The sequence below is a fragment of the Pseudochaenichthys georgianus genome, chromosome 16, assembly GCF_902827115.2.
Source record: "Pseudochaenichthys georgianus chromosome 16, fPseGeo1.2, whole genome shotgun sequence".
NCBI classification, from domain to species: Eukaryota; Metazoa; Chordata; class Actinopteri; order Perciformes; family Channichthyidae; genus Pseudochaenichthys; species Pseudochaenichthys georgianus.
The window spans coordinates 18818775-18833930 of NC_047518.2; the positions used below are offsets into that span (position 1 = coordinate 18818775).

General features: G+C 39.7%; 1 protein-coding gene across 1 annotated transcript in view; it reads left to right on the plus strand.

Moving 5' to 3' along the window:
- The window catches only part of LOC117461335 (CUB and sushi domain-containing protein 3-like), a 262738-nt gene that overhangs the window by 61459 nt on the left and 186123 nt on the right, over positions 1 to 15156 (plus strand). The window contains 1 exon segment of the mRNA XM_034103156.2: positions 8484 to 8724. Coding sequence (XP_033959047.2) covers positions 8484 to 8724 — 241 coding nt within the window.

A 15156-nucleotide genomic window follows, 5' to 3' on the forward strand; every position in this document is an offset into this window, starting at 1 on the left:
ACACAAAAACAGAGACAGAGCGGTAATTAGATATAAATGGAGGGGAGTTATAAGTATAGGGTTGAAGAGACTGAAAGATTGACATCAAAAGCAGACAGCGTCAGCCTCAAGCAGGAGGGCAGTGAGATGTTGAATTACTGGCTATTCTAATGGTGAGTTGCCACAGCCCCTCCCAGGAGCCCATTTAGATTCTTCCATCTAAATGGTCTCTGGACATTCATTAAACCAGGCAGCGAGACAGCAAACAGGGACAGCGTGGTAACATGACAATGAGGTTTATTGATACACTGTCATTCTTACTGCTGGCACTGTCCAACATAATAAGAGAATAAGGCCATTAAAAAACATGCTTCTTTAAAACAATTCCATATCTACAGTAGTTATTTGACTGGACTAAACAATCAGTTCTCTCTTCTATTCCTTTTTCAGCTCTCTGCTTCTCAAATTTTGAATTGCTATCGCAAGATTTTTCTTAAAATCCAATTGGGTGCTAAATTGTCTGCAGTTCATACTTATATTAAAATATCTCACTATGTTTTCCAAAGTATAGCAAGACATCTTTTAAAGATCTGATAAAGAGCAGCAGTGTAACAGCATTTGCATTAAATAATTAGGTAACTAACATATACTAAAGAATACAAATATTATTTGAGGATTGTTTTTCTTTTAAAATAATCTAATTATTTTGTGGATTTAAGTTATTACTAATTTAAATCATTTCTCTTTATTCATTTAAAATCTGAAATGACGAAGAAGTGCTCACTATATTAAAATAACCCTCAACAACTTAGTGCAATATGAATCGCATCTCTGCAGCTATTCCAGATCCCTTTACTACTCCTTAACCCTATAAATGTTTAACATGACTTGGAGCGGAGCAAATGAGAAATGTACTGTAGACATAGTCCCTGCCTAGCATTAACACAGGGATTATGACAAAGGAAAAACCTAAGGTAGTGTGGAAATTATACATGAGCTCCTTCCTTTCAATCCTTGGGGGTGAATATTTCTAAGTAGAAAGACAAGTGTTGTATATCTGATCAAAGTCAAGGGGAGAGAGGCTTAATCCCTGCTCAAGTAGCATTAGATTGCCGGTGCTGGGGATGTAAATGAGCTCAGCTAAAGCAGTCCTAATCCTCGCCACCATCTTTTTTTCTTAAACTGCCACCGTTTTTAAGAGACAGATCCTCCTCCTTCTTTAAATCCAGACATGCTCGAATGATTTGCTAAGAAACACATCGCTTCTTTTTTGTCACTAAACCTTGTTGGCACACCTACAGTACCTTAAATGCTGCGATGCATCCCATTCAAACGCTGCACGTGAATATAAGGAACCTGTGAGCATTATCCAGTTCAAGCCGTTTAAAATGTTCTAGCGGCAAAGCCTTTATTTAGCTTATGACAGCAGTTTGCCGGTTCATGATATACAGTACCATGCATGGATGCTTCTAAAATAAATGGTCAAGGTCAAGGTACAATGCATCAACCCTATTTTCCTGTGATATTTAATTGCCTACAACTGTAGACATATTAATGAGTTATAAGGACGTTTTTTATCACTAAAGGTGGTTGTGGAAATGTAACTAAATGCCTTAGGAAGGTTTTGTAATCGGTAGTACATAAACCAAAGAAAGACTGGAAGCTTTATTGGTTTGACCAAAGCCTTGCTGCAAAGTTGCTTTTAGACAGTGGGTAGTCTACATACAGCACTATCTTTTGTACCTGTCACTCACATTTTGCTGCCACCAACTGAGTTGAATGATGTTTAGGGTCGATCAGAGAGCAAGTGTGTTATCATGGAAAACACTTCAAAGAAAACTAAAAAGGAGCTATTGTTCATGTGTTCTAGCTTCGTACTCTGGTGTTCAAAGAACTGAGGAACAAAAAGGGCTTTCATTTTTGTTTACGGCTTGCCTGAGCCTTTTCATTGTCTCTTTTTTTTATTATGATTATGTCAGTGGTATAGTTTGCCACAGTGGCAACGTTGTGTCCTCTGTGCCTTCAGTAAGAACGAGAACATAAACAGAGCTGGATGGCAGCCTTTGGTTTCTGCTGTCTGTATGCTCCTCTCACCATGACTTTACTCCTATCTACTAGGGGTGTAACGGTTCACAAACATTTCGGTTCGGTACGTACCTCGGTTTTTAGGTCACGGTTCGGTTCGGTACGTTTTCGGTACAGCAGAAAAAATTATCACAAAACATAACATATATTTTTTTAATTATTATTAAACTGTGAATAATGTATTCACTCAAATAAATACAAAATATAATAAAATAAACATTAAGGTGCAGCATTTCGATGAACTGAAATAATCTGTATTTGAACTTTACTGTACTAGTACTCACAAAACATAAACTATTAGTTTTGGGTTTTTCATTATTATTAAACTATGAATATTCACTCAAATAAATATAAAATATAATAAAATAAACATTAAGGTGCAGCTTTTCGATGAACTGAAATAATCTGTATTTGAACTTTACTTTACTGTACTAGTACCTAAGCAGCCAGTTTGACATTATGACTTGCTTGTCATTGTATTTTCATGTTTTTTTAAAGAAAGATGAACTTGTCCACATTGCTTGCCGAAAGGGCAGATCTGCTGGCACTAGCAATGTCTCCTGCTGTGGAGAACACCCTCTCGCTAGGGACAGAGGTAGCCGATACAGCCAGGTAGCGCTTTGCTAACATGGCAACATAAGGATATTTTCCATTTGTAATAGCTTTGGCTCGGTCTGAAGTTTTTGGTGGAGGCTTAAATGCTAGCGGGAGTTGGGTTTGCACTTCAGTCTTTTGGTACCGGTGATATTCATGTTCGGGTGATGCCTTTTCAAATGAGTGTGCACGTTTGATGTATTGCCAGCCGCGTAACCAATGTTAGTTGAACAATGCCGACAAACAGCTTTGGTTCGGTCCACCTGTCTTTGTCCGTCATCCTTGTACGTAACTGCGAAACCAAAATGTTCCCAAACCGGAGACTTCAATGATGCTGGAGGATTTTCGAGCTCAACTTTATCTGCGTTCGCCATTTCGACAGTTCCTCAAATTACTGACTACATTTGAACGCATCCCTCTGACCAGCTCGTCCAATGAAATGACTTGGTCGCTCTGACGCGTTGAACACAATGGGAGCAAATTACTCTGAATGCTGCGACGCAGCACCTGAGATTACTTCCAAGAAGTTGTTCACGTTCTCAATTTTTTACGTTTAACATTATATTCGTTCGGTACACTTCGGTACAACACACGTGTACCGAACCGAAGGGCCCGTACCGAATAATTTCGGTACGGGTACGTGTACCGTTACACCCCTACTATCTACAGGACTGAGTCTTACTGTGTGTTGATAATTGATTGATTCATATAGAAGTTTCATTGCACAATGCTCCTAGATCTTGGTCTCTTTGCTCTTTTCAAATAATTGTATTGACCATTGCAAATTGAACTCTTAGCCCCTGTCTAGCCACCTCAGCCCTAATGCCCCTCCCTACTAACTGGGCTCTCTAATGGCGCGTTTCCACTGCAGCGGGTAGCTCGCTTTAAGCGTGCCGAGCTGTGCGGGGCCCGTTTTTGGTTGCGTTTCCACTTGGCCTAGTTTTGGCCCGGGGCTACTTTTTCACCTTTTTTCTGGCCCGACTAAATCGTGGTTCTAGGGCCAGGAACAACCAGGCTGAGTCGGGCTGAGTATGCTAAACTAGAGAGAGAATCGCTGGCAAGGGGGCTACAACTACAACAAGATGAACATATTTGACCGTGATTTAATTGTAATACACGTTTCAAAATGATGCCGAAGTAACAACATACTGATACCGGTTAGTAAAAACCATGAATTAATGCTTTGACAAGTCTGCAGACAGACAGCAGGCGAAAAACCCTTTTAAAATGTGTGTTTTCTAAATGTAGCTTGGCTAAGCTAACGTTATATATGCTCCGACCGTCCACACTCACAACAACGGCCTATACAGACATAAATAAACCAGCGACTGTATTCGCCATGACACAGACAGTCTGTGGTTTGTACTTGTTTAACTTTTGTCTAGTTTCTGAACAGATATGAGGAGCTGTGAGCTCTGAGTGCTAAGAGCTAACGGCTGTGTTGTTTTTCTGGGGCGCTCATTGAAGATGACGTCACGGCTCCGCCTACACTGCGTTACTATAGTAACTACCCCAGTTCCTTAACTGTAATGGAAGCGCAGCATTAAAGTGAGCCGGGCCTGCAGTGGAAACGCGCCATAACAATGCTCTTGCCACTCCAATCATCATCACCGCAGAGGATGTGAGAAGGCAATTTCATCACCTCTGCCCAGGAAAGGCTGTCGGCCCCGACTGTCTCAGCCCCAGAGTTCTGAAGGGATGTGCCACTCAGCTGTGTGGGATCTTTCAGCACATCTTCAGCCTGAGCCTAAGCCAGGTTGTCCCCAACCGATGGAAAAGCTCATTTCTGGTTCCTGTGCCCAAGAATAAGCATCCCAAAACAAACGGCTATAGACCAGTGGCTCTGACTTCGCACGTCATGAAGTCACTGGAGAGGCTCGTCCTGACGCACCTCCGGATAGTCGTTGAGACACTTGGACCCCCCGCAGTTCGCCTATCAGCCCCATATTGGAGTGGAAGACACTATCATCTTCCTTCTGCACAGAGCCTATACACACCTGGAAGAGGCAGGCAGCACTGTGAGAGTCATGTTTTTTTACTTCTCCAGTGCTTTCAACACTATTTGCCCTGCCCTGCTCAGCAAAAAGCTTCTGGACATGCAGGTAGATGCTTCACTAGTGGCCTGGATCAACAACTACCTCACATGTCGCCCACAGTATGTCAGGCTACGGGACATAGTTTCGGACACCATAGTGTGCAGTACGGGGTCACCACAGGAGACGGTCCTGTCTCCCTTCCTGTTCACAATATACACATCTGACTTCAGATCCCTATCACAGTCCTGTCACCTGCAGAAGTTTACAGACAACTCAACAGGCTGCATCAATAGGGATCAGGATTCTGAGTACAGGAGTGTGGTGGACAGGTTTGTGGAGTGGTGTGGACTAAACCACCTGCAACTCAACGTCACAAAAACCAAGGAGTTGGTGGTGGATTTCAGGAAACAGAAGACCCCTCGGCCCTCGACCCCAGTCACCATCAATGGAACAGAGGTAGAAATCGTGGAACACTACAAGTACCTGGGCGTCTATATAGACAATAAGTTGGACTTGACTAAAAACACAGATGCAGTGTACAGGTCAGAAAGGTCAGAGTCGTTTGTATTTCCTAAGGAGACTCAGATATTTCAATGTCTGCAGAACCATGCTGCGGATGTTCTATGACTCAGTGGTAGCAAGCGTCATATTGTACGCGGTAGTGTGCTGGGGCAGCAGGCTGAAGGCAACTGATGCCAATAGAGTCAATAAACTCATCAGGAAAGCTGGTTCGGTCCTGGGAGTAGAGCTTGAGCCTTGCTAGAGGTGTCAGAGAGGAGGATGCTGAGGAAACTGCTCAGCATCCTGGACAATAACTCACCCCATGCATGCCACTCTGGAGGCCTATCAGAGCACCTTTAGCAGTAGACTGCGAGCACCAAGGAGCACCACAGAACGCCACAGGAGGTCTTTTCTTCCTGTGGCCATTACACTTTATAACTCCTCCTCCTTCTGTAGGAAGGACAATTAAACTATAACACCATGTGCAATATTAGGTTAATTTCATAATGTCATAATCTCATAACATCTGCAGTTTTAATATTTAACTTTATTATATATATATATAGAAATTACTTAGCAATTAGTATTAGTTGTTTTTAGTATTTGATATTTAGTATTTTAACTAGAATGTGCAATATGACTTGTCACCAAATGACTTGTCACTGTCACAGGCTGTTACCTATTCTCTACTGGGGCACTGTAATACGTTACTTTAAAACTTTGTATATTGAGCTATTGTATATTGCATACTTTTATTAAGATGTATCTGTATTATCTGTATTGTAATTTTGGAGCAACCTGGCAAAAAGAATTTCCTTCGGGATTAATAAAGTTATATCTAATCTAATCTAATCTTGTTTGGTTGAAAGGATTTTTCTATTCGTTTTCAGCTTTTAAAAATAATTCTGTTGCTTTAGTTTATACTGTGATTCATTTACCGGAATTGTTACCAGACATTGGAAAGTTTCAAAAGTAGTGCATGTGCGAAAGTGTTTTTGATAAATTATTACCTTATTTCCACACGGGGATTAATGCAATTAACTAAATGTCTTTCTCGAGACAAGATAATAGCTGAAATAATGAATAATATCTAGGTGTAGTGAATTTTGCCAGGTTCAACTTTTGCATTTTTTATGTAGCACTGAATGAGAAATCAATGTCTCAGTATTCTAGAGTGAGTTTAAAAAAAGTAGCAAATATTAGCAGTAAGAGCTAGAAGCTCAACCCCCAAGTTTCTGTATCAGTCCATCCAGTTTTGGTTATCATAAAGTGAATTTACTTTGTAGTCCTTGTAAAAATTCCATGATTCTTTAGTTTTTTTGTGGCTGCTTATAGTTTTCCACCAACCAGTTTTGTGTTGCCATGTCACCAGCTTTGAATAGCTTTAAATGATGGAGAATAACTAGGTAATAAAAGAACAATTGAACAAATAGGACGTTTTTAGCTTAAAGATGCTTAAAAATGTAGTAGAATGAAGAATGTATGGGTGTTTGAACTTTAATACTGTTTGATAGAAACACTACTCATCAAATGTTTTATATCGTTTTTTAAGTAGTAAAACTCCATTTTGAATACACTAAATACTCAAAACATTATCATGACTTTTTGGATCGTCAAGCTAGTCTTTAGTTTCTAGAAAAGTACAGCTTGACCTTTTTCAAGTCATTTGTGGTCATTACTGAATTCTGGTGTTATGGGAGCGTAAGTATTGCGTGTAGGAGAGGGGTGAAATGAACTAGAGGGTCCTAGGAAAGGGACATTTGCTACCATTCGGTCGAGTCACTAATACGATGAGGGTGGGTTTTGGCTGCAGAGATGCTTCTTTGATTGTCTTTAGGCTTACCTGTTGACATCTCTTCTTTCTATCCCATCCCTGTTATTTCTCCTGTTTGTCTTTGCCTCTTGCAAAATTCCAGTCTATCTCTCGTTTATTTCCTATCCTTTTGCCTTTTTTACTCACACTCACCTCCTGCATCTTTCTATTCCACCTTTTTGTCTCCTCTCTTCTCCTACTCTCTCCGTCCTCATTATCTAATGCGTTTCCTCCACTCCTTTATTGCTTTCTTTGCCTTGAATGACACAAGGACACTTTACGCTACCCCACTGTCTGTCATCAGGGTTAAAAAGTGATATGGTACCTTTGCTTTGACTTGAATAGACACTTGAAAGTTACATTTGAGCCTTTCTGAATGTAATCAACACATCTCTTTGGCACTCTATGCCATCTTAAATGCTTTGAAGATACACAATCTATCACTGACACTTGCTTCTCTTGTTACTAGGCTGTAGGCATTCAACAAATACAATCCTGCCCTTGGTGTAGTCTTCAAACCAGTCGGCCCTTGATCTAAATCATATGTGTGTTCAGCCATTGATGTCTCACACAGTATCAATGACATCTCTGCTCCTTCTATGAAGACTTTGATCAGATGCTACGCTTCAGCTAATGTGTCAAAGGACATAGATCAAGCTAACTAGCAGCTCCTGCTCTCCCATCTTCACCTCTTTTTTCTTAATCTTCTTTTGAATTTCATACACCAGCTTCCTTGTTCCTTGACCAATCATGTAATGCAGCATGCAGGAAAGTTCCAAGGCTGGCAGCTCTGACAGCCCTGAGTGGAGCGCTGAGCCATCAAAGGTTTCAGCTGGCCCAGCTGAGTGTCACATATTAGTCTTAAATGATGTGAAAACTGTGAAAGCCCTGCCATCATTAGAATTCTTAAGGGAGAAAAAACGGATACAGGGGTAGAGGGGAGGATGGTGACTTATAGTAGGAAGATCTAAGAGGGCTCGGAGGGGAGGGAGATATAAGAAAGGGTGGGGGAGAAAGGGGGGAAAAGGGATCTGGAGGGAAATAGAGCAAGCCACTGTTATGGTTGAGTGCATTAACATTCAACTGACGTGCCATGCTTCCCACATTGGAGGAAAAAAATATACAATTTCACAACACAAGCCCTGTTTATCATCATTTGTTTGTTTCCTTACACTTTAGGGATAAAGGGAGGAGACAAGACCAGGGAAAAGAGAGGAAAGAGCACAACATTACAGTAACATAATTACAGTAACTGTAGATACTGGACTCGACAACATGCGTTTAAAATAATAATAATACAGTATAATGATGTGTTTAAATGGCCTGTGCAGCTTTAAGATCAGCTTCCAAATTGGTATTTTGCTGGTTTTTATATATTTGAAGTGACAGGTATGAATGTTATATGCCTGAAGCCACTTGTTTTGACATTTTGAACTCCGACATAACCTTTTTCTTTTCTCTTTGGTGACTGACAGCGGAGGACACGTGCGGTGGCACCCTGAGGGGCTCCAGCGGGCTCATCTCCAGCTTTGATTTCCCCAGCGGTGATTCCACCAGTGCTGGTGGAGTTGCTGGGGGCCTTGGCAGCAGTGGGGAGTGTAAGTGGACCATCCTGGCAGATCCCGGGGACACCATCTCCTTGGTTTTCACTGAATTTCAGATGGAGGAGAAGTCGGATTATCTTGAAGTAGAAGGATCTGAACCGGCAAGCATCTGGTGAGTTGAGCTGTGAGAAAGAGTGTGGCTCTTTTATTGATTATATTTAACTAGCAGAGCACTGACATAAGTTGTTTTGGTTTGGGAGCATGTTGTATGGTGTTGATAAGGGATTGCATAAAAGTAAGATTAGGTTGAAATGAAGATAACATGTGTTATGCATCAGTTGATAATTATCTCAATAGTTTTCTTTTTATTGTTAAACCTGTGTGATATACATGCTAAAAATACTCTTGGTAAATCATGGCCTATATTCATTTAGCAGACAGGGCTGCCAAACCAAATGTAGGCCAGACATTTTATAATCCTGATACGCTAGCAAGAAAGTTTCGATTGACAATTTGAAGTTAGAATTAAGTAAGAATTTGTGTTTATCCGTGTTACAATGAGCTTACATCACCAAACCTGCACGTCCAAACCCAAACTGGACCCTACACATACAAAATAACTCCATCAAAATAGTAGGCGTGTGTGAAAAAGAGGAATAAATACAAAGAGATAGAACTTTAATTTATTTGGTGGCCTGGGTTGCAATAAAGAGCTTGACGATTCGAAAGCAATGGCAAAACAATCAGTATGGTTAATAATAAACTATTACAATTTATTTTATCCAACAATAGTGCAGTTTGCAAACATGCAGTTTGAAAATATAAATGATTTACCTAGATCAGTCTTTTTATGGGCACCATAGTGATCAAAATCCTGCATATCTAAACATGTTGTTTATTTATAACAAAAACAGAAGGTTATGGAAATAAATAGCTGTCGAGTATAGATTTTACAGATCACAAGAGAGTGCGCTACTGTATCGGCAGCTCTTAATTTATTCCAAAGAGAGGTGTCAGCTTGATAAAACAAGGCTGTATCGCCTTAGGACTGTGTCTCAGTTCTTGGGATAACAAGGCCTTCTTGCTGTGATCTTGAAGCATGCAAAAAAACAAAGGGTCTGTATGCATGAGCACGAAGTCGTAATATTTGACAAGAGCAGCACTCTAAAATCAGCCACATGTATTGGAAGCTTAAGGGAAAAGGCCAGCTGGCATGTTAATGTACCTTGATGAATTTGCATGAACACTTGTGTGCAGAGAACCTTTTGAATATGTCTTGTACCTCTGAATCAAATTGAATAACAGAACGCATGCGTGACTCTGTGTGATAAGTCAAATTAAAGATCACATGACCTATACATCTTAAACAGAGTTTTGTTTAAAAAGCAGCCTTCAGACACTTGATGGATTCCTGTAAAGGCTTGATGTAGAAGGTACTCCCAACTGAAACAAGGACAAATTAAATGGGTTTGACCCCCAACCTTGAGGCTAATGTTATCCATCTTTTCCATGTGCTGAGCGAATGGGAGCATTTGCCAGGTTTATATGATCCTGCCGGGCATTAATTGTAATTGGCTGAAAGAAGCTCTAATCAATCACTGAGGTACAAGCTTTGTTGTCCCTGAGAGTTGCCTCGCGGAGTCAGAGGGGGAGAGAGAGACAGACAGTGTGTCAGTGAGAGACAGGGGGAGTCAAAGGAGAGGTGCTCTGAGTGTGGTGTTGACTGCTAAGTGTTGAATGTTGACATAGCTTAGGAGTTTGACAGAAAGAGGATATGGTGATGACACTGATGTGTTTTGACACACCATCAGGTCCAAAATTAACTCTTTCACTGACAGAAATGCCTCTCAAAGCCCCAGTGGTAAATGCATTGTGTTGTCTAGTAATATCTTGTTTTTCAGGATTTAAGAGAATCCATGCATTTTATAACTATTTATTTTTTTCTTAATTCATTCTCTAGGTATGGAATATCTTTACACGGTTGAGAGACTGTTGAACTGCGAATAATGATTAAAAACAAATGTCTTTCAAACTTTTTATTGGTAAATGCACAGCATTATTTAACAGTAGTAAAACATTAGTATATATTACTATGTCTATTTTTAAATCAATGGAATATAGCATGCAATACGTACTACTCAATATACTTTTACGTTTACATTTTAACCCTTAAGAGTGAACTGGTGGCTTCAACTAGGTTATTTTTCAGTCCTGTGTCCAAGGAGAGGGTAAAAAAGACAAATATTGTGTTTATTCAGGCAAAGCAATTTGATAAGTAACACCATTTATTTGAGGTTGTTGTATAGGTGTGTGGTAAGCAGTCATTATGCATAACTGGAATGCTTTGAATCTCCAAGATGTTATTGTATGACACCGAATGTCGGAGGCTGTCAGGCCGACGTCTGGTTTTAAGCCCAACAATCCTAATGGGACTCAGTGAGCTAGAGTGAAGCGGAGAGGGAAGGCTTCAACTCAGCCAGGTAAACAAACAGACAAGCAAACAAACACAATTCAGAGCGAGCAATTCTCGCATGCCCATACATTTTCATTGCGAGTGTCTCTCACTGTGTACAAGGCCAATGGACAGCTAAACTTTGAAGCATCCTAACATATAGCACCAGCTGCAGGCAGAGACAAGCAAACTGTCAATGTAACCTTGAGGTTTAGAGCTGCTTAACGATGATTGACAGCCTGGAACCTCAAAGTCAGCCAGATTTAACATCTCCTCTTAGCCTTTTTCAGGCAAATGGACTTAAAGTGTGTCCCAACGTGACTTGTTATCCTCTCTCAACCTGTGGTAAAACAGGGTGATAAACAATATGTAAAGTATTAAGATAGAAAAGTAATATTGTATTAAAAAAAAACATCATCCCTAAAAGAATGATTCACTTTCATACTGGAAAATAAGATATTCTATGAGATACTTAGAATATTACAATATTTAATTTATTTGGACTATTTAAGTTGTTGTTATAACATATCAAATGAAGCAAGTTTTTAAACTGCCCAATGTTGCCAGCCAATTTGCTGAAAGTTGTCACACTGGGGAAGGTTGATGTGAGGCTACACACCAATCACCGTGAAAATAGACAAAAGAAATCTCAGTTTCCTTTTTACGAATGCCAACTTCGGAGTCTAGCTGGACCAAGGAAAACTGTTTTTTGTTATTCTTCCGACCTTTTATATGATTGTACAGCCCTGCTTGCAAAGGGCAAGAACAACAAGCTGTAGATTACACATCACTCATTATTTCAAATAAGGACACATAACCTGAACAGACTGAAGGGCTATGCGGTTATTTGATACACTTTTCTGCTTATATACTACGGAATATGATCACAACATTTTCTGTAAAATTTCTTTATGCTTCCTCTCCATATTTACCTTTCCATCATTTAGTTTCCTAGCAGATTTTTTTCTCAATGGGTACTATTACATTTACTCTGCATGTTGTAAACATCCAAAGTAAACTGAGATTAAAGAATAAATTGTTAATGCGCCAAGCAATCTGGCAATATTTGTTTAGTTTACTGAATATGAACAGCCCTATTCAAGCAGACCGGCTAAATGGTTGTCAGAGAAAGATTACTCTTTACTCTTACTTTACTCTTACAATATTCAAAGCAGGTTTCGAGCAAGAGGAGCCCTGCGGCTACATTTCCAACTTTTGGTTATAATACCATGTGTATTGGATTCAATTTCTTCTTCCTTGGAGTTATTATTGATCTTCCCAGGCAAAATATGAGACATCAAAATGTCTCTAAAAGCTATCGTCCTCTACTGCAGTCTGCCTGTGAAGAATGCAATGTTTGATTGAAGGAAGATGAATTGACAATTGACCCAGGTATTACACCAGGGAAATTATTGTAAGAAACTACTGGGTATACTGTGACAGGCTTACTATTCTCACAAGTCAATCTACTGGCAGACAGGCACCACACTGTACAAGTACAACCCCAGAACAGCCTTTAAAGAGGGACTAATTAGAGGAGCAATATACAGTAGAGCTTATCCCTTCACAAAATATAGTATAAAAGTAATTTACACTCACCGGCCACTCTATGAACTTCACCAGGTCGTCTTGACCATGTCTACATGCCTAAATGCATTTAGTTATTGCCATGTGATTGGCCGATAAGATATTTGTGTTAATGAACAGTTGAACAGGTGTACCTAATAAAGTGGCCAGTAGTGTTGTAGTCAAGACCACCTTAACCAAGTCCAAGTCCTGACCAAAACCGGAGTGTACCAAGACCAAGACAAGACCAAGGCAGGGCGAGACCAAATCAAGACCGGAACCAGACTAGTGTGAATATCCATCACTACATTATACACAATAGAATGTGAAAGATACCATAGATACCATTTGATCTGAAAGATCCACCTCCTCATAAAAAGACCAACGCACAAACAGTAAGATGTAAATTCAACTTCATCATATTTATTCAAAAAGTGATTATTTTCATTTAAAACCGTAAATGTTTAGGTTTTTGTGGTTTGTGTTGCCAAATGTAATTATTGTTGAATTTCCCAGCATCTTCACTTCAAGACTGTTTGAGTGTGATTGAACGGGTTGGGGAAAGGTAAAGGAAAATAAATAATCACCTGGCCCTATCTTTTTCTGTCAAATTGGAATTGATCACTTATAATCTGTGGTTAACCTACTTTATGTATGACAAGTAGAGTCACTAGAGATCACAACTTCTCCCTCGGGCCTCAATGCCACATTTGGCCACAGAACCTGCACATTGAGACTCGTTGCGTTGGTATTTTAATGAGATGCTCCCGTTAACCCTTTATCCTTTCCTATCAAGTCCATTTTACTCAGAGAATATAATGAGAACTCTGATTTGCCTCACAAACCAATGTCAGAATCTACCAGAGATTTTGATCAAAGCAAGCACATAAAAACACTTCACTCATGCTAGGAAGTAATCTCTGAAAAGCCATTTTGCATACTGTATCTCAGAAGGAACAAAGGGATAGTCTGCGGAGATGGAATGGTGCATTATGAGAGGAATCAATTTGACCAATGAGAAAACAGTAGACAGCATTCAATAGTTTTTCAATGTTTTAAAAGGAATAGGCAGCCTATTATCCACAAATTTATTTTGTTTGGCATGACAAATACATTGACAAGTACTGTGGTGACAAACGTACAAGTAGATCTAAATTATTTTTGCATTACCTTTTGCTTACATAAAGACATCATGAGAAGCAAGAGAACATGTTTGCACACTAGATGTCAATTTCTCAGGTCACATCAGGGGTAGTACGTTTATATACAGACTGTTGTTAAATAAATAGAATGGTTTGCTTCACATAGACACAAATGTTCCCATTGTTCCTCTGTAGAGTGTCATCAAGCCTTTATTTAGTGTTCATGGCAGATCATGTTTCACTTCCACTCCCATATTTTGCCATGGAGAAAACAGTATATTAACATCTGCTGTTGGTCATACATTCATAAGATCACTCCTGCTCTGCCTTGAGCATCCATGAAACATCCAGATGGTTACAGCTTTATTGTCACTATCCATTTTCCTTTAGACTACTAGCAGAAATCTTGTGATAATTTGCTGCTCTCACTACGGGCAACATGAAGGCAGTTTTTCCTAAATAGTCCGGCTACCTTAGGGCTGCTCTTTTTCATTCTGCCGTTTATTGGTATCATTAGCATTTTAACATCGAAGCAATGAGAGAAAAGGTAAACTTTTGTGCGAGAATAAATATCGTATTAATTCTTTACTGGGAACTGCCATCTATCCTTGTGATGGATAATTAGTATTAAAGTATCAGTATTCAAAAAATGGTAATTTGTTTGCTAGACAATCAAAAAGTAAAGCATGCAACAGCCTATAATCTGTCGGATTCCCCTTCTCTGGAGTAATATTGGTTAGTTGACATAATGTAAAATAGACTTACTAATGTTTTTCCTATGTCTGAAATGGCCACTGAGGGGAAAAAGTCATCCTCTATTCATTCTTATTACTCTCTTCCTCTCTTTCTCACTGCCACCTTCACATTTCTTTGATTATTTATTTTTTTACAGCCTGCCTCTTTGGTGACTCTGCAGTAAATGCCAAAGAAATTAGATAAAAAAACAAACCATAAACACGACTACGCTCACACACATTCAGACAGCAAAATAACAAGTTAACACTGGGCTCAACTGCACTCCACTCGTTTTCAGTCTGTCCCCAGTCTCTGTTTGATAGCTACTGTAGAATGGCATTGTGTGCTCTTGACCGTGGTACGACAGGGTGTGGTGCTGGCATTGAAAGACAATTGAAAAAAGCCATAGCTGGTCAGCCATACAAACAAGAAAGGCCCCTGGCTGCTTTAAATCTCCCAATTATAAATGGTCCCTGATGCGGCATCTGAAACGCCAGTACACACGGTACAGCAGATGTAGTCAGGACACACAGACTTGAGTCACACAGGCAAGTTTTGACAAAGACCCCTGCCAATGTAAACAACAGCACAATTAAAATGCGCTTATTCTTTCTCTTTGTTACTATTTGCCACTAATTTGTGCATATATTTGTAAATCCTGACATACTAAATAAATGGATGAATTGTTCTCATCTTTTTAAGTTCATAT